This window comes from Haliotis rufescens, unplaced genomic scaffold (assembly GCF_023055435.1).
Source record: "Haliotis rufescens isolate VD_foot unplaced genomic scaffold, xgHalRufe1.0.p SCAF_14, whole genome shotgun sequence".
Taxonomy (NCBI): Eukaryota; Metazoa; Mollusca; class Gastropoda; order Lepetellida; family Haliotidae; genus Haliotis; species Haliotis rufescens.
The window spans coordinates 24,516,154-24,536,724 of NW_025963824.1; the positions used below are offsets into that span (position 1 = coordinate 24,516,154).

General features: G+C 38.8%; 1 protein-coding gene across 1 annotated transcript in view; it reads left to right on the forward strand.

Moving 5' to 3' along the window:
* Nucleotides 1–1,162: 1,162 nt before the first annotated feature.
* The window catches only part of LOC124131233 (protein ERGIC-53-like), a 28,031-nt gene continuing 8,622 nt past the window's right edge, over nt 1,163–20,571 (forward strand). Inside the window, exons 1-11 of the mRNA XM_048395184.1 lie at nt 1,163–1,378; nt 8,289–8,345; nt 10,951–11,048; nt 11,580–11,687; nt 13,909–13,970; nt 16,232–16,331; nt 16,902–17,025; nt 17,693–17,757; nt 18,894–18,976; nt 19,813–19,876; nt 20,287–20,487. Of these exons, the coding sequence (XP_048251141.1) occupies nt 1,216–1,378; nt 8,289–8,345; nt 10,951–11,048; nt 11,580–11,687; nt 13,909–13,970; nt 16,232–16,331; nt 16,902–17,025; nt 17,693–17,757; nt 18,894–18,976; nt 19,813–19,876; nt 20,287–20,487 (1,125 nt within the window). The 5' untranslated portion in view covers nt 1,163–1,215. The remainder of the gene's footprint in view (nt 1,379–8,288; nt 8,346–10,950; nt 11,049–11,579; nt 11,688–13,908; nt 13,971–16,231; nt 16,332–16,901; nt 17,026–17,692; nt 17,758–18,893; nt 18,977–19,812; nt 19,877–20,286; nt 20,488–20,571) is intronic.

The following is a 20,571-nucleotide window of genomic DNA, read 5'->3' on the forward strand; positions in this document are numbered from 1 at the left end:
TGTGATAGTTCCTGATGACATGGGCTTTTAGCAGTTCCTTAACTTATTCTCGTTACTATGTGTCAAAGACATTGCCCATGTGACATTACTTTGTATCGCAATCACTCAAAAAATCATGATAATGGTTGACCTTTTTATAAACTTTTTTTATTAAAGATGACATTTCTATATATTATTTATAACTGCTCAAGACTATCTATTCACTTTTATAGACGCCTCTAAGTGTAAATAACGGTAAAACGAGTACCGTTTACACGTATGATATTAAATTAAATATATCGACTTTATTAGGTACAAGAAATTTACTAAAAATCTACCTGTGCATTTCATTTTTGAAGAGTGTATATCACACAATCATAAGAATAAACAAAACTTGAAATAACCTTGATGTATTTATCTTTTTCTTCTTCTTTTTTATTTCCCCTGTCTGTATACATCGTGTAATGCTCTATATAAGCTATCGATCTGTCTATTTACAGTACACAGGTATGTTGTTACTTGATTGGAGTTTTCTATTCAGTATAACATATTTCTGCGGATCAGGTCAATTTGTCATGACACTTTCTATTATAGGTGATGTTTAAAACTCAGGCAGGAGTATCTTTAAATGGTGCATGGAATTATGACCAGATGTAAAATACTGTGCCTGATTACAATTTAATTAGCACTGATTTTACTTACTTCGTAGTTTTTTCTGAAAGGTTTGTATTATATCATGTGTAGGGCTACGTCTGGACGAGAAAAGGTGATTTAATTTTGGTAGGAGTAGAGATTTCAATACTACATTTCAGCCTACTGGTGTCAAAATTCGAATGGACCACATATCAAGTCATGGCTTTTTCTATTTATTTATCTTATGTTAAGGAATATATTTTAAATTGTAAATCATTTCTTTATTTCATCAGGATTCAGTCTAGAAGTTTGGGTCCAATATTCCGTTTCACAGACACATACAATTTGTATTATGCTGTATGCGGCAAAATGGAAAGATCCATTCGATGTCCCCGATCAAAACCTCCTGGAGCAACGCGTAAAATTTAAAAGGAAGACCGGCTGATTGATGGGTTGACAGATTGACAATGGGTAACTGTTCACGTGATCTTAATTGCATAATGACCATTATCCTTATAACGGCTGTCGCTCAGGCGAAAGTTAGAATTACTTCCTCCTAGTTCGGGAACACAGCTATAGAGGGAGCTGTATCAAACCTTCAAGATGGCTGTCACTGAAGCGATGTTCTCTGTTGTTGTTTTGTTAAGTTGTGTTTTAATCGCTCAGGCAGTTTTACCAAAGAGGAAATTTGAATACAAGTTCAGTTTCAAAGGCCCCCATCTTGTGCAGCAAGATCAAAGCGTGCCTTTTTGGGAACATGGCGGAGGTAAGTTATCAAATCTGGAGGGTATGCGGCACATTTTGGTTGGCCAAATTGTACACGTGTAGCTACCACCAGTCCCATATGGTTTATTTACAATTGCGCTTTTTGACTGATAGTGATTTAGGATTGTTTCCGATTCATCTCACATGGTTGTTTTGACATTATTCACCCGACCATCGCTCAAATAGAAGCGAGCGTTATGTTCATTTAGAAATAACATGAATAAAGTTGCACCGGTAGTATTGTAGGCTAAATTCTAAACGTGGTGTGCCTAGTCCTTTTAAACCCTTAAGATTTTAAGTGATATTTATGTTTCACGTGTTTTGCCTTTGTAAGCAAACATGTTATGGTAGACTTATGTGATTGTAACTTATGTTAACATCAGTTCGGATTGAATGAATTATGTTTATTGATGAAATGAAACCTTGTTGGTTAGCTGGATAACAACATGTAAGCACTAACTGACAAAGAGCACATGATGAAGACATGTGCCGTTTTGCATGTAAGTTATAATGTTTCAAATAATTCTATACATTTCGTAGCCTATATGTATTGATGGAAAGATAATACATTTATCAATAATATATTGCCGATGTTGTATATGACATGATCATAATGACATGTCAATAATCCAAAGTAAGTGACTATATCACATTCTGGCAATGAACGCGCCTCAGAATCTAGGTACAATGAACCCCCTCAGAAATGCATGCTGGGTGTAGTCTGTATGTGACGAAGTGAAAATCACATAGAACTGAGTCCACTCGTGTTGTTTATATGGCTAGTAGGTCTCAATACCACAGTGACGTTTTTCAAAATTGGGATTTTTTTAAAGTTTTTATTTTCTTGAATTAGGATATATTTGAACATTCCGTTCATCATGTTCAGTGCAATAGTGTTAAACTAAGCATTGAGGATTTAAATGCCTCTTTTCATGTTTATCAGTCCTGTTGATGTTATCAGTGAAATACAAGTCGCCTCTACATATAAAACGTTTTTGACTGTTGTATATCACTTTTAAGAATTGTTTTAGTCCAATTTACAATCACATTACAAACCAACATTTAACGAAATTATTGGTTGCTAATACATAGATATGATTATTAATCTCTGCTTCTTCAGCATTTACAGAATACATCAGCCTTCACAAACAATGTGCATGTTAAAGAATGTCACTGCCAGTACCAAGAGTAATTCAGTTGTAAATGTAGTTTCTTAAGCGTTTTGAACTGGAAAGATTGAATGAATCAAGGTTTTCCCATTCCCCGGTACCTGCTATTTTTTAATACAGCATATTAAAGAAATGACAACTCAAAACTGGATGGTGCTTCACTCAATAATCTGGACAGCGACTGGCGCCCAAATGGATAGGGTGGTCACACTCATTGACTTGGTTCAGGGATAAATCTAGGAGGGGCTTTTGCACTTTTAACCCCTAAATTTTAAGAATGGCACTCAGTTTCAAAGACAGTGAGGCATTTTAACATTCTGATGTATGGGCCAGTGTGGGCATATCTCTGGAATATTTGAATTGTTAAGTTAACGAATCCATTCCAGGAGTGAACATTATTGGTTATCTTGACATTGTACCTCAACAGGGTGGATCATTGCTCACAGTAGGGATCTCTTCATTGCCTGGTCCAGACTTGATTACTTCCTGCTGGAATATTGCACATGTGCTGCATTAAACAACAATTAACTATTAAATTTAATTTCACAGAGAATCTACTGAGACATGTTATGGAAGCAGATGTTGATGATTGGATGACTTGTGTCTCATTACATATAGCATATTCAAGGTTAGGGTACTTTAAATCAAGCTGACTAAATGAGTAACCATGGTACCCATCATATACATTTACAGTAAACTACGGTTGAAACAAATTCAAAGGGACCACTGATCCGTGAAGAACTGGGGTAGAATAGGCCTTCAGCCACCCATGCTTGCTGTAAAAGGCGACTATGCTTGTCGTAAGAGGCGACTTACGGGATCGGCTGGTCAGGCTCGCTGACTTTGTTGATGCATGTCATCGTATCCCAATTGCGTGGATCAGTGCTCATGATATCAAGCACTGGATTGTCTGGTCCAGACTCGATTATGTATAGACCACTGTCATATATATAGCTGGTATATTGCTGAGTGTGGTGTTAAATAACAAACCAACCAATCAAAGGGACCACTATATTTGGATTGTATGACCATAGTTCATTATAAGTATTTTGGTCAGACATCTTTGATCAAGTCATGTGTCAATATCGTGTTATTCACTCAAGTCATATTTTAAAGACATAATATATCCACTTCAAAGGCTATAGTCTAATCACTGTTTTACTGTTGTTAATTGGGGACAAGTTATTCCAGTTATTCACTTGCCTTCAATTGTTTATTGCCACTTTGAACAGCCGAGCGTGGCCACGGACATTTTGATAGGCTGATGACATGTGGGCAGCTCAGAGATTTACAGTTCGTTTTAAGCATTTAGATTGTCATGGAAAGAGTACACATGGGACCACCAAGTGATTCCATTATACATGTTATACATCCATTATTTCGTTATGTGCATATATCGTGTTATCAGTGAATTTTATATAAGATATACAGCAAATGGTTGGGGCCAAAAAACAGTTTGTTGTATCTGTCAATTCATTATTAGCATGTTGTTACAAACATAGTTTACTGTATCCGTATGCATCGACGCACTGGTCCAGTAGTTTCCTATCTATTCAGAAGTACCCCACACGTCACACAAAGTGTCTCCTAAGGCAAGGAGGGGGCCTGATTGAATGGTGCAAGTAATGAAACCCATAAACAGCAGGGATTGTCTACATCGTCGGGCCCGAGTCTGTTGCAACTGTCAGTCCAACTAACTGCCAGCCAGCTTGCCCACGACTGGCAACTTTACCTCCACCTGCCTGACTGTCTGTCAGATAATTTTAGTTCTACTTACATATTCACTTTTATTCTGATTTATTATAGTCTTAATACGGTCTGTCTATCTTGCTGTCCGTATTTCATTTCTGAAGTATGGCTTGAAAACCGTGAATGATCCAAACTTGTGAGAGGCAGAAGTGGGCCTTTTGCTATTGTGAGGGCTTGGGATTTTCTCATCATCAGATGCAGTTGTTTGCATTATTTCAACTGAATCATTTCCCCTCGTGATCCTGCTACAACTTATTGCCTTGCCGACGTGGCAGAGGTGACTTATACCTCACTGACAGGAGGACCAATAATGATACTTAGTTTTCCATTCTTATTTTGAATGCATTGTCAAAATTCCAAACAGAAACTTTTTTTACAAAAATCAAACATTTAATAATAAAAAATCCCAAAATTTCCTGTTAAGAGCACTTCTAGACAAATCCCCATTTAGACCGTGAATGTCTGAGTATTAAGTTGGTGGGATTAACTGAATGAGACAGAACGCATTGCAGTATTCACAGCTGGGACAAAGTTTCAGGTGGCAATGATTGACAGGTGTTGTCTGATGTGTCTATATCAACAGCTGTTTCTTGTATTACCATGATAACTGACTTACAGATGGGAATGCTAGAACTTCAGTTATCTGGTGTATATTGTCTGTGTCACAGGGTCGATATATTGATGTGATTACATGTGTAAACTGTGAGGTTCATGTCAATGGTTTCGTAGCATTGCAGTCAGTGTGATAATGATCTAGACATTACCATTCACAATTATATCAAAGACTGTGTAGTCTCTAATATTCACAGATTCTAGATCCCAGGGGGGGAGATGATCACGAGACCCAGATTGTAATAAATATTAGACCTGTGAATTCAGGAGTTGAAAATTTCTCATACACTCTGGCCCAGGACCTCTTACCAAAAAGGGGCGGTCAGGTAGCCTAGTGGTTAAAGCGTTCACTCGTCACGCCAAAGACCCGGGTTCGATTCCTGACATGGGTACAATGTGTGAAGCCCATTTCTGGTGTCCCCTGCCGTGATATTGCTGGAATATTGCTAAAAGCGGCGTAAAACCATACTCACTCACTCTTACCAAAAATATCATCAGGTCCAAAAATGGTTTTTTTCTGGTTCAACTTATTTCGTTTCTTACATCCTAATTTTGTCTAAATCCTATGTTTAGACCACTGTGACCAATAAATACATCAGACTTCTCCGCATTCAAATGAAATTTATTGTCTGACTCTTCTGCTGATGTTTTGCCCTTTTACAAAGATAAGCAGCAATAAACCATGGTAACAATATATTCTGAATAGAGACTTTTCCAAATTATCAGACTATCATTTTGACAATAAGACCCAAACCGTAGCTTTGTGCAATGTCAGAAAACGAAATAAGTTCATGGTTGGTCCATCAGAGTTTTTAATAAACAATTTGCTTGGTCCCTTTAATAGATTCACTGGTCCTGCATCTGGACCATGGACAGGAAGATGTTTCTACTCCTGGTATTGCCTGGAATTAAGTATTGCAATATATTGTGATGCTTCAGATCTGTGACCACCTGTGTGGTCTAGTCTCAGTATGACTGGGGGGCACGGGTGGCCCAGTCGTCTAAGGCGCCACGATTTGCTGTGCAGAGTTGCGTCCCTTGGGCACGCCAGAAACCTATGATTGTGGGTTGAATCCCGGTTCGCCCCGATTATGTTTCTAGTTTTGTCAGCACCATACCCGTGCTCGTGGGTTTCACCGAAGTGGTAAACGTCTGAGACTCGCATCTCTTCAGGCTTTCCTCCCACATTAAGCTGACACGCCGCGATATGACTGGAATACTGTTAAAAGCGGCGTTAAACCCAACTCACTCACTCACTCAGTATGACTGAAATATTGCCGACATGACTTCATTTAGACTTGCATTATTCATTTAGACTTGCATTACTCATTTTGACATGCATTATTCATTTTGACATGCATTATTCATTTAGACTTGCGTTACTCATTTAGACTTGCATTACTCTTTTTGACATGCATTACTCATTTAGACTTGCATTACTCACTTCAGCAATCAAAGGTATGTCCAATAGGTGATTTATCTGTCAAGACAATAATCCCTTAATTGAACTTCCTTTTCTATAACCATGATAAGACACAACCTTCATATGCTCCGAAATGTCCCCCAGGCCTTGATGTCATCACTGAGATATTTATTGTTTTACAAGGTCTGGTGTTGAGATCTGACACTATGTCATGGCTGAGTGCCCCTGAGAGGGAAGGCTCAGCTTAATCCAGGCTAGGGGCTAGTGAAGTTAAGTCATTATCATTGTCAGTGTGGAATTGAGCACTGTTTTATATTGTTGATAACCTTGAAGGATTTATTATGGCAAATTTGTCATGGATGACACCAGATAGAGAGCAGTAGGATGGAGATTGTCTGTTGTCAGTGCTACAGGGTGTTTCAAAGACTTGCATCAGACTGTTTGATAGGCATGAAGTTTACGAACCAACAATGAGTGCAATAATTAATTGGCAAGGAAATGTTTTGTACAGTTTGGTTGGTAGATCAATAATTAATAGGAAGGGAGGAAGGGGATTTTGTTTTGAACTGTCCTGAAAATAATGGCATTTCTTTTTAGATTAATGGCTAGAGAATACTCAGGATACACATTTGCAACTTTATATGTTTGGTAAAAATTACCCCCCATAACTACACTATTTTGTTGTTTTTCCTTGTATCACCAACTGTAGCCAAAATGAAAATAATTTTTTGGTCAAAATTGTAAGCATCCTGCAATTTAAAAAATAATAAATATATTTTCAAATTAAATCATCTGACCGATGTTTACATCATGGTTTAAGTAAAGTATTCTTTGGAAATTTATTTACCTACCAGGGTTGATTCATTTGCAGGAGATCTGTAACCAGTATGATATAGAAAGTGTTGTTTTAATGTGCTGTATTGCATAGTCCATGATGTGTGTATAACAGTAACCATGGCAACTATAGCTTGGTCAGGGAACAGACACACCCTGCAGCGGACCACACAGCATGCAGCCACAGTGAAAAAAAGCCTTTGTTTAGGACAATCTATCTGACCTGCAACTTAACAAAAATATCTGCTTGCCCGCCTGCCCGTGGCTGGTAACTTTTCGGTCAGTCTTCCTGAAATTATCCTCCAGTTGCCCGACTGTCTTGCGAGATAACATAAAGCCAACTTACATATTCAGTTTTATTATAACTCCTCGTAGATTTTGATTTGATATTTTATATATCTATAATGTCTGAATGTGCGCAGGTAACTTTGAAGATGGGTAGGCAACATTTATCGGTCACCTTCCCAACTGTCTGACATGGGTTTTAAAATTATTTCTAACACTGATGATCTTCATGTTAAAAAAAACTCCGACCATACCGACTGTACACATGGTACACAAGTGCGAGCTTGTGTTCAGGCAAGGTTACATGGTTTATCAAGTGTCATCGTGTCCGACAATGTGGAGCCTTTTTCACAATATCAATCACTGGATTGTCCAGTCCAGACTCAACTAACTCAGGTCGCCAGCATATAGCTGGAATATCGCTGTGTGTAGCATAAAACAACGCACAATCAAACCGAGTCAATTAAATTTTGAATAAAATGAGTTGCAAGTAAACAGCGGGAATCAAATACTTGAAAGAAAAGACAAGTGTAATTTGTTGCAGAGAACAATTTATACCTGGTCATGGAAAGAGATATATTTTATGACTTGTGCTGTATCTTTGAAAGAGGCGTTGGGTAGCCGAGTGGTTAAAGTGTTTGCGCGTCATGCCGAAGCCCAGGGTTCGATTCCCCACATGGGTACAATGTGTGAAGCCCATGTTTGGTGTCCTCCACCGTGATATTAGTGGAATATTGCTAAAAGTGGTGTAAAACCCTACTCACTTTCTATATATGTCTGAACCAGAAGACAAACAAAATCTGATTAACATGAGTAAACTTTGTGAATTCGTATTTCAGCTGCACTGGCTGGGGACGAGGGAATCAGGTTGACACCATCTTTGAGGAGCAAGAAAGGTAAGAGAGAATAATTGGTCGAGAGTACAGACACAGGATGGATGAATTTCTTTGTTCAGAACTAATGTGAAAAGTAGCAATATTTTCCCATTAGGTTTTTCAGTGCAGTTGTAGAACATGATGAAAAAGTTTCTTAAAAACGTTATTGGCCCATTTAACAATTTTAACAACTTTTAACAGGCTTTGTGCCACATGCTCGTCACACAAAAGACCCAGGTTCTCTTCCCCACATTGGTACTACGTGTGGAGCTTATTTCAGAAAACGTAACTTAACGCACACAATTGCAGAAGTATCCATAATTTCCCCTTTGTTATCAATCAATACATCAATTTTCATTATTTTCAAGCTTTTTAATAGAATGTTGCATTTGATTGATGTCCAGACTTTTAACATGCTGTTCAAATATACGAAATATGAATCCTACAATAAAACAAAATTTGAAATAAATATTTCTCACTCTTAAATGTTCTTTTGGTATTATGAGTCCATAAACTATGTTTACATCTAACCATAAAGAAATATCAGTGACAGAGTCTTGAAATGTCTAAATGTCTGAGATATGTCTAAATGTCTGAGGACCTGTAAAGATCCGTGGTAGAATAGGTCTTCAGTAACCCATGCTTGCCGTAAAAGGCAGCTATGCTTGTCGTAAGAGGCGACTAATGGATTGGGTGGTCAGACATGCTGACTTGGTTGATGCATGTCATCCTCCCAATTGCGTGGATCGATGCTCATGATGTCAGTCACTGGATTGTCCGGTCCAGACTCGATTATTTACAGACCGCTGTCATGTAGCTGGAATATTGCTGAGTGTGGCGTAAAACAACAACAACAACAACAAACAAACTAAATGTCTGAGATTACATTTTTAAACTCAAAAAGGAGTTTTTGTTAATTTTAAGAGAGAAATAGATATGTTTGCTGTGGAATATACCGCAGAATTGTGCAATTTACCACAGAATTTTCATAATTGGACTGCAGAATTCATCAGCGACTGGATATTGCTTGAATATTGCTAAATATGGCATAAAACCATACTCACTCACATTGTTCCACAAAGCGATCTTACCGGTATGATGACTGTAGTGTAACTCTCATACTTCTATATTGAGTTAAGTCAATCTTAGCCCTAAGATTGCATAGTGGAACGAAACCCAGATGTAAACATAGTTATTGAGCTCACCAAGTTGGTTGAAGTGTCTTAACAGTAATGGTTACCTTGTTACCATTGTTAGACCGCTATCACTGTTTTATTGAGTCAGATTTTATAATGATTAGTCTCATGTCATTGTGCTCTATAACACGGTTCGATCATTGATCAGACTAACTGGAGTCATTGTAACATGTTGACCGATTGACAAAGTGCAAAGCAATGTAATTTCTAAGTGCCTATGGACTCGGCTTGCTCTCTACAGCAGGATCTGTGTGTGTGACCTTTGATACTATCAGTCTCTCACCATATGCTAGATTCCGCAAAAATGGCTGACTCCGTAAGAATGATTGAATCCTATCAATATGGATAATAATTTGTTTGTGTGTCTGCATGTGGTTTCCTTTTTTCTTATTGTATAGCACAACACAAGTACCTAAAAAATCAGTACCTAAAAATCCAAAAGGTTGGAAATTAATAAATACAAGTAGATTGACATCACTAGATGCCATCATTAACCTATCAGTTAGGATTTCAAAATGACTTCTTCATAAGAAGACCTTGTAAATAATTTCGGTGTTTGGAACCAAGTTGGATAACAGGTCTCAGTAATACCATTGTTAGGGGGTCAAACTTGGGAGCCCCAGTCATTTAACCATCCCAGGCAAATTCTGCAGTCAAATTATCAAAATTCTGTGGCTAAAATTACATTCTGAAGTTAGAACATAACCGTTTTTCCCTAAAGCATTATTACACAATCATTTTTCAAAAACCTTGAATCCGTATCCGAAACAAAATAATTCCACATTATAAACAGTTATCATTGGATAGGACATATAATTATGCAAATAAATATGTGTAGTGTCACTGATATTTGTTGATGGTGATATGTAAACATAGTCCATGTAGTCATAATACCACTAGAACGTTTAAAAGCGGAAATTATATCTCTTCAATGTTTTATTGCATATTTTGTATATTTGAGTCACATGAAAAATGTTGGGGCTTCACATAGTAGAACTCAACTCAAATCCTTTACTAGCACAAGAGGTAAAATGCTCTTGTAAAGTTAAAAGTTATAAAACAATGGGTAAGTTTGGAAATTTGTACTAGCCCACATGAATTTGTACTAGCCCAGGGCAACTGGGCTGGCGTTAAGTTCTAACCCTGCTTCATTTGAGTGCAAAATTCTATAGTATAGCTTGAACCGCTGTATCACAGAAGTCGTCGGCATGGATCTGATGTGCTGCAATTTATTGTGAGTGGGTTTCACTGAAGTGGTAAACATGCAACACTTTCCTCCAACATCAAACTGACACTCCGTGCCATTACCGTTAACTGAAATACTGTTCAAAGCAGGGATGAATCCAACTCACCTATTCACTTAATCAGACTCCTGTTAGGATGCTATTCCAGTTCAAATGTATCTTTCATTGTTTTTCGTCGCTTTACAGGGTATGTGTGGACAAAGAACCCTTTTGAATATGAGAACTGGGAGATTGAGGTCGCTGTTCGTGTGTCTGGTCGAGGACGTATTGGAGCCGACGGCATGGTAGGAGTCCTTCCTTGGCAAATATCAACTATAAACTGACTCTTTAAACAGTATAAAACCCCACTTACTCATTCATTCTTATGTTTAATTAGATTTAGACCTCCCTGTATCGTTTGCACATGCTTGAAAAGTCTTGAATTTGGTAATAAAGGGTGTAACTATTTGGTAAAATGTTTTGCAAAGGCCTGAAATTTGAATCTGCCTTGTTATGTCAAAAGGCCTTGCATTAGACAGCCAGGCCTTAAAAAGGCCTTAATTGAAATGTGCCTTGATCATGTTGAAAGGCCTTTAAAAATGGTAAAAGTCTTGGAAAGGTCTTGAATTTGGCAGCCATGGTAAACTGTTGAATAAATCTGTGTGAGAATGACTGATTTCATCATATAGCAAGGAGCTGTAACATGATGATTAAATTATAATGAAACACAAGTGTGTGGATTATTTTGACAGTGTTTGAACCTACAAATGAAGCCCGCAAAGCCAGGCATTATGCAAACTTGGCCATGTACATTATATATGTGTTGTGTGCTGTAGGCTATCTGGTACACCAAGAACAAGGGGGTGGAGGGAGACGTCTTCGGCAGCAACGACAAGTGGGACGGTCTTGGTATCTTCCTCGACTCCTTCGATAACGACGGACAGGTGAGTATATTAGCATTGAGTGAAACTAGCGCTAACCCATGGCTATCAGTCTATGACTTAGGTCACTTGTCGAAGCACGAGTGAAACCTTTTCAGTTGAGTGACATCACCTAGTCATATTACAGTAGTAATGACCCAAATGGTAACACCACAGTATTGTACATCCTCGTTTATCCATTGTATTACATCCCCATTCTGTAATGACAAGCAGGGTTAGAAACTAACAGTTTTATCACTAATCCTTATTATGATAACATATAGCAAAACCCTTAAAATGGACCAATTTCTACTAGTCCTTAGGATACCTTTACCATTGGGCAGTTTGTCAAGGACTACAGGACTAGTGCCAATTTCTAAAGCTGGACAAGAAGTCTGGATCCATTCGGCATCACACTAAAAGTCCACTCAAATTACAGTTTTTTATGCTGGCTCAAATACACCTGGAACATCCATGTCTTAGTACTCAGGAAAACATCTTTTCCAGCTACAACTTCATTTTTGACAGTGTTCTGATTTTATTTAATATATCGAGGGCTCTCTCGGATGTGGCCACACTTTTGAATGTTGAATGTACTGATTTTCTATTTAAAAGAGGTAATTTTATTGGTTCATTTAAAGCTCAAGAACAAGGGAAAGTCTCTGCTATGGTAGGAGTTCCTTAGCTGTTCCTTAACCATGTTAACCATGCTATTGTTGTGAATGGATCTTGGGTCATAACAGAATGGAGATATTATACACTGGATAATCAAGGACGGGACAACTAATATTTTCAAAGGTTTTATGAAATAAAAGGCCCGCTGGCTGATTAAACCTCAAATTAGAAGATAAACCATAAAGATATTTCTTTTGCTAATAATATTCATGTTTTAACTTCTATTTTAATGTGAAGTAGCTATTTGACTGTTTATGTTCTACAAGACCATTGAAAATATTAATACTGTGGAATCTTTCCAAATGGGACTCAAATTTTTCTCTGGCCCAAACAGTTCCTTAATAAATTATCATTACTCAAACTGTTCACAACTCTCTAATTCGGACCTTTTACAATTTGAACTTCGGACCAAAATTATGGTCCCAACAACCAATTTACTACTGAAAAAAAGCTGTCTAAATCGGACTTGACCAGACCGGACCGGATGTTTCTCACTTTGAAGTAAGCCCAGTCACTGTCAGCTAAAACAGGGGATATTTCTTTTGGTTATAATATCCTGTTATTACATGACAGAGACGCAACATAGAACGAACAGCTCCATGTAACATGTGGGGCCAGTTCAGTGTCATATCAAGTACATAAATCTGACAACTTGTCTAATGAAAGTTTTGTTTGAATTTCTAATGCTGACGTTTTTGGTCAGAAAATATAGTTGTGTATTTCTCTATAAACTCAGCTTCCTGCTTGTGACACAGGTTCTAATTGGTCCCTAGCACTCTACTGCCTGTCTTTGTAACAACAAATCAATGAAACATGTTTCATGAAGATTTAAGAAAATAAGGATGATGGATTCCAAACATCTGGGGTTTTTTTTCAAAATTTGAATCATTGTAATTGTGGGGCCTCAATTTTATGTTTACTGAAATAAAGTTAAGGGTAACCTGATTCTTTCATATTACTGTAGTTAATCTGTCATGCCATGCCTTCACCATATATGTGATAATACGCTGCTTCTACTTGGTCTTAAATGCTTCACTGCTGAATAATTTTGCTTGTCATCAGGCAGTGTTTGTGTCTGTGTCTGTATGACAGATATCAGTCTCTTGTTTCTTCTCATAGATGTATGCTGATTTAACCATCTGTTTTACCTATGTGACACATCCACGCTTGATCAACACAGTGTCAATATGGCAGTGTGCTGCAAAATTCCATAGTTACATGTATGGAACATAGTTACATGTTTGATGTAGAAGACAGGAACAAAGTTACATGTTTGACGTGGAAGACAGGAACATAGTTACATGTTTGACGTGGAAGACTGGAACAAAGTTACATGTTTGACGTGGAAGACAGGAACATAGTTACATGTTTGATGTAGAAGACAGGAACAAAGTTACATGTTTGACGTGGAAGACAGGAACATAGTTACATGTTTGACGTGGAAGACAGGAACAAAGTTACATGTTTGACGTGGAAGACAGGAACATAGTTACATGTTTGACGTGGAAGACTGGAACATAGTTACATGTTTGACATGAAATAGCTAATTGAATGTATTATTTCATTTCAGCAAAACAACCCTTATATCATGGCAGTGACAAACGATGGAACGTTATTATTTGAGCATGCAAAGTAAGTGTTATAACCAGTTTTAAACCCATGGAGATTCTGTGAAGGACTTGCTCTAGACAGTAGACCCAGTATTTAGTGTATGTCTGTTTGAGTTGACATACAACAGGGTCACCTCATCTTGAGAAATGCAAGAAATTCTGCAGGTGCCAATACATCAACCATTCTGAAGCATTATTTGCAAACAATAGCCAATAACACTCATAGCCTATAACCCTCAAGCTTACTCAGCTCTGTTTGCCTTATTCCATGAGAAGTTTCTGCTCCAGTGAACCACACCACAGGTGTAGGCTCATCACGTGACCGAACTTTTCTCTTGCTTTCAAACAAATGCACTTATTCTGGTGGGCCTAATGCAAGCATTTCAGTGTGCCTTACTTAGTGTTGATTATATAGATATGCTACCTTGACTGTGACTATGAGGTGCATGACATGTAACTTCACACAGCAAAGTGGTGCAATGATGCTGCAATGCTAGCTCTCTGTAGGGCTTTGATGACAGTACATGGAGCTCTACCACCAATGTAAAGAAAGTAAAAATACGCCATTGAAAATAATTTTTCACGTTTTGATCAATATGAGGTAAACATCTTGCATGGACTGGGTAAAATGTGATAATGTTGCGGAGGTTCTGGACTTGGTGCAAGAAACTCTGGGTAGGAAACTGTTCTGCAACGTGATTGGTCTCATTCGACCGAGACATGTATATTGTAATCTGGGCTTTTGATAGACAACAGCTTCTGATCCAATGAAGCCGGAAATTAGTATTCTGTAACTCATCCGTAAGAAAAACACACAAGCTTTCTCTTCAATTTGGGGGGCACGGGTGGCCCAGTCGTCTAAGGCGCCGTGATTCGCTGTGCAGAGTTGCGTCCCTTCGGCACTCCAGAAACCTATGATTGTGGGTTCGAATCCCGGTTCGCCCCGATTATGTTTCTAGGTTTGTCAGCACCATACCAGTGCTCGTGAGTTTCACCGAAGTGGTAAACGTCTGAGACTCGCATCACTTCGGGCTTTCCTCCCACATTAAGCTGACATGCCGTGATATAACTGGAATACTGTAAAAAGCGGCGTTAAACCCAACTCACTCACTCACTCACTCTCTTCAATTTGCCTCTAATAGAAACATGAATGAAGCCAGTTATTCTGCGCTCAGGTTGTCGCCTTCGCTGTGCGGAGCTCTATTGTTTTGGTTTGAGAATTGAATCATGCATGAACTAAAGGTGGGATGTGACACTCAGAAATTATTTCATGCATGATCTAAAAACACCCAGAACTGTTGAGGTACTTGCCCTTTAACTGTTCCAAACTCAGCTTTGTTTTTTTCTCAAATGAACACATCTTCCTGAGGCAAGGGAGTTAACTGACTTTTAAAGTCTATTTTCCACCCTTCCCAAACTAGGCTGGAATTTCATGGCTCAATCGAAGGGCCACCAGTGGCTATTACAAGTTATGTCAATCAGATTCCACCTCTCAAATCACTTGCATTTGCTACAAACAAAATGGCAACGCCCAGTCAAGACCATCTGATCGATAGTCAAGATTTATATCGTAATTAATGGGGTATTACCTCACAAAGTGCATTAAACCACTTGAGCAAGTTGATAAAACATGAAAAAATATTGAAAATATTTGTTGACACCCAGTCGATGGTACACATGCTTTGCAAATCCTGCAATCAACCAAAATCGGTTCGGCAATTCCCATATTGTTTACGAACCGTATGTCGATTCAGCTATACATTTTTTATTGGACTATGCATAGACACGTTAGGCCAGTAAAAATATGACTAGCCTAGTTCGGAAAGGGTAGAAACTGGTCTTTTAAAGTCAGTTAACTCCTTTGCTTCGGGAAGATGAAATATACCTGTCCTTACAAGTAACAATGTCTGAGGTTCAGATATGATCAGTTTTACTGGAAAATGTAGGACTTGTTTTTTTGTCGGCCATGTGGTGACGTGGGTGAGAATTGGTCCCCAGAAACCAACACTTGTCGTATGACGTGACAATGTGTACCGGTTGATTGCGTGTCATCGTACCCTGACAGGAATTGGACCTTACTCATTATATCAGTCACTGGATTGTCTGGTCCATATTTGGTTATTTACAGGCCATTCTCATATAGCGGGAATATTGCTGAGTGTGACATTCAACAGGGAACACACATCTAGGAACGAGATCGTCTGTAGCAAAAGTTGTTCTGATGTTCTGCCAGGACAAGAATTTGGGAATTTGGGAATTTCATGCTCTGCTTCTTTGTTTTAGTGATGGCCAGTCTCAGATGTTGGGTGGCTGTTTGAGAGATTTCAGAAACAAACCGTTCCCTGTGCGTCTCCGGGTTGAGTACTACAACAAGGCCATCACAGTGAGTAGCAGGATGAATCTGACTGTAGTGGATGCAGATGCTGCATCAGGGGGTAATTAGGAGACAAACCAATTCAACAAAAGCCCTGTATAGCTGGGGACTATTGTATTTAATTCTGGCTTTTGCAGATAAGGCAAGACCAGATTTTGTTCTTGTATTACAGATCCACCGAACTGGTTTTTCCCTGATTTTGAAAAATGATTTTTTTTTTATAATTTCCCAAGAACACTGAAAAATTGTTCAATTTCTCAATTGATTGTATCATAGTGACAGATGCGATTTAATGAGATAGCAAACAGAATAAAGTTTGTGTCCCACTATTTCCTAGAGGTGCAGGACCTGTTCCTGAATGCATCTAAAACGTTGACATAACAAACACTTTGGCACATCAGAAATGAATTGTTTTATTCCTAGTTTGTTACTCACGATCATGTTTTTGGGAAATGTTTCAGTGTTGGGTTGTGTTTGCTTCTAACAAAAGACCTGTAAAGAAGAAAAGTAAGAACTTGATATTGGCTAGAGTTGTATTTTTGTATTTGTGGCTAATCAATGGTATGTGTTATGTTGTAGGTGTTTGTCAACAACGGTCTCACCCAGAACGCCAATGAGTTTGAGATGTGCATGAGGGTAGAGAACATCAACCTGCCGAAGAACGGATACCTGGGAGTGTCTGCCGCTACTGGGGGTCTTGCCGGTGAGTAATGCAGTCTAGTGTTTCTTTGAGAGATATTTACTGTCTTGCAATTACTTTCAAAGGAGATATATATGTATATGTGGTTTTCATTCTTAGCGAGCAAATTGTCACCATAGTCATTACAAATTAAAAGCGGGGTATGGGTGGAAGTCTAGTAAAAGTTTGTTCGGTCTATAATCTGCTGTATGATCAAAGTTAGGGTTTGTAGACTCAATAGGTTTTGACACAGACTGAGAGTGGGTGTAGTTTGAATACAAATCTTTTCAATTTCAACTGATCTGAAGGAATGGTAGTTTGTTAGAATTCCCCAAAAGAATATGGGTGCTTTCTGAGATGAGGATTGACAAATACTCCGGGAGTCATAAGCTTCATCTGTGATGGTTATGAATTCAGTTTAAGTATGGTTCTTAAGATTTTAAGTGTTCCTTTTAAGTTAAATGTATCAAAATGTACTTTGAAATATACAAAATATAAAGTTATTAAGTAATTTATGTGCAGACTGAAATGTGTTCTGTAAGTAAATGGGAAATAGATGTTTCAATGTCAGTTTTTGTATGTGTGTAAGCATTGAATTTGAATATTTAATATGACATCTTGTTATGATTGAGTTAAAGGTCAGTTAAGGCAGAGTGTTTTTGTGATGACAATGACGTTGACGATGTTGCAGATGACCACGATTGCCTGTCGTTCCTGACCCACTCCCTACTCCCTCCCGCGGAAGAAGGCGCTGCCGTGAGTACTTATGATTTCTTGAGCTGAACATTGTTTCATCACGGACAGAGTTGATTCCCTTAGCTGTCTTAGGATCTACTTCTGGCAGCTTGGATTATATACCCATCAGCTCAATTCCAGTGTGGTCATGTGATAGGCTGCCAGGTCAAGCTGACGTGACTGAAAAACTGTTCAGTGCTATGTTGAACACAATCTTATCAAAAACAAGTCTACACAACGATCTGAGGACATCCCATTGCATGTCATATTGACATTGACACTGGAAGTACCAATAGACGTTAATAGATGGTACTTGTTGTCACCCTGCCTGGTTCTTGAAATTAAGGGGATAGAAGAAGAACTGGTCGGCTGGGAGTATAAGGAGTCAGAGTATGGTATCTCAGTGGGCTCTCACTATAAAACCAGCATAACTTCAGACACAGACACACACGCCATCACACATGCATGCACCACTGTATAAGTGCAGTAATCTTAACCGTGATGTTAAGCCCCATTTCACCCCACCACGACCCAAGGCCTTTGTTATACCTCATGGTCTTAATGCTGGAAAAGGGGTAGCTTTGTGTGGTTAAAGTTTGTCTTCTCATGCTTGAGGCCCAGGGTTGGGTTCGATGCCCAGGTTCAATGCCATGGGTTGAGTTCAATCTGTGAACCCCATTCTTGGTGTCCTCTGTCATTCTTGAGCGCCTCTGTGGTCTAGTGGTAGAGCGTCTGCTTTGAAGGTCCGGGGTTCGATTCCCGTCTGTGTCTTACCAAAAGCTGTAAAAGATGGCACTTTGTGTTACACTGTCTGGCGCTCGGCATTCAGGGGCTAACACAAGGACTGGTCAGCTCGGAGTCAGTATACTGTGTCTGAGTGGGGTGTTCGTGTTAAACTGCGGCATGGTATCTCAGTGAGCTAGCACTATAAAACAGCATCAGTCCGGACTGGTACAAGCAGCCACACACACACATGCATGCACGTTGCTTAATAAGAGCAATAATCTTGGACAAACATTAAACCCAATTTTACCTCTCCTCTGTCATACCATGTCTGGACTATTCTAAAAGAAACTTAAAACAATACTCACTCACTATTGGTGGAAGAATGCTCGAAACGGCACACACCCAAACTGACTATTTTTTCTTGGTTGCAGGGCCAGGTTTCTGAAGAAGAGAGGAAAAAGTTTGAAAAGGAATTCGAAGACTATTATAATGAACTTGAAAAGGCAAAACAAGAGTAAGTAGATATCCTATGTTACAACGCAAACCATGGAAACAACATTCATTTCGTCCTCTATCTCTAATTACCCGCCCTTGATTTTCACTAACATTTTACTGACCAATCAAACATCGAGATAAGGAAAAAGGAAATTGGTAAGGGCGGTCGACATGAAGATATTCCATCTAAAATATTTGGTCTTTCTTTTAGTCCGTTGTTCAATGTTGAATTTTTTTAAATCAATCGGACTAGGCACCTTTGATATTTCCAACGCAACATTGAGGCTGATTTGTAACTTGCATTTTGATTGGTCCGTTAGACTGAGTAGTGTAGCAAATCAAATTGGCACATGGAATTCAAGGGCAGATAATTTGAGATCGCGAAAACCACAGGAATGGATCCAGGAGTTGGTGTAGCTTTACTGAAATGTGAACCCTGTAGATATAGAGGATGCATTCAAATCACATATAATAGAAGCTGTGTTTTCTGGAAATAAAGGAAGTAGCACCTTGAAAATTCAGTGCATTATCTTGAACTTATCTTCAAACAGTAACAGACTCTGAATTAATTTTGTGATAAAGGGCAGACAACTCTCATTTGGGAACATTTGAATTTCCTGAATTTCTAGAGACCTGTTTCTTGAAATTACATTGTTAAACATAGGTTCTAGAATTCTGAACATCATGCAGAAATTTCGCATTATGTGTTTTTCAAAGTGTGTTTTCTTTGGATAATTCAGCCTTCAAACAGTAATAAAGTTGTGGCCTAGGGGCAGAGAACTGCTATCTGAGAATGTCTGAATTATCTCCCCTAACCTGTTTTTTTATATAATAAATATGCCTTGTTTCCTGTAGTTTTCAGAAGCAGCACCCAGACAAGGCCAGAATGGACCCCTACCAGGTGGATGAGGATAAATGGGTAGGTGATGCAGTTCGAGAGCAACATCCTTGCTAATAGATGAGCCCTGAGCCCTGTTAGATTAGGTCTTCAGCAACACATGTTTGCTGTAGGAGGTGTCTATGGTTGTCGTAAAAGGCAACTAATGGAATCGGGTGGTCAAGCTCAATCACGTGGTTGATGCATGTCATCATATCCCGATGCCCATGACATCAATCACTGGATCGTCTGGTGACTGCTGTCATGTAGCTGGAAAACGTTAAACAACAAACAAAGCTAATAGATGAAAATATTTGACTTTGCAACTTTTGTGCAGGGGTTTCTCTAGACCTGCTCAGAGGCTGATATTTGATATAATGTAAACCTGAGCATTAGAGATTCTAACTTGTTGGTCTCAGTTTAGTTTTCATCAATTTCCGTTTTCTTTTCAGTTTGAAAGCCAGAACGAGAGAGAGATGAAGCAGATATTCGACGGACAGTCAAACATTCATCTGACTCTGAAAGACTTAAATCGAAAGATGGACGAGCTTCTGGGCAGACAGGAACTGGTGTTGTCTAAAATCAGTATGGGCACTCAGACTGGTGGACAGGTGCCCCAAGGTCAAGTCCCCCAGACTGGACAGCAGCAGATGGTAGGTGACCACACAGTCTGGGTAGTGGTGAGGGATGGGGAGGATGTGAGCAGATGGTAGGTGACCACACAGTCCGGGTAGTGG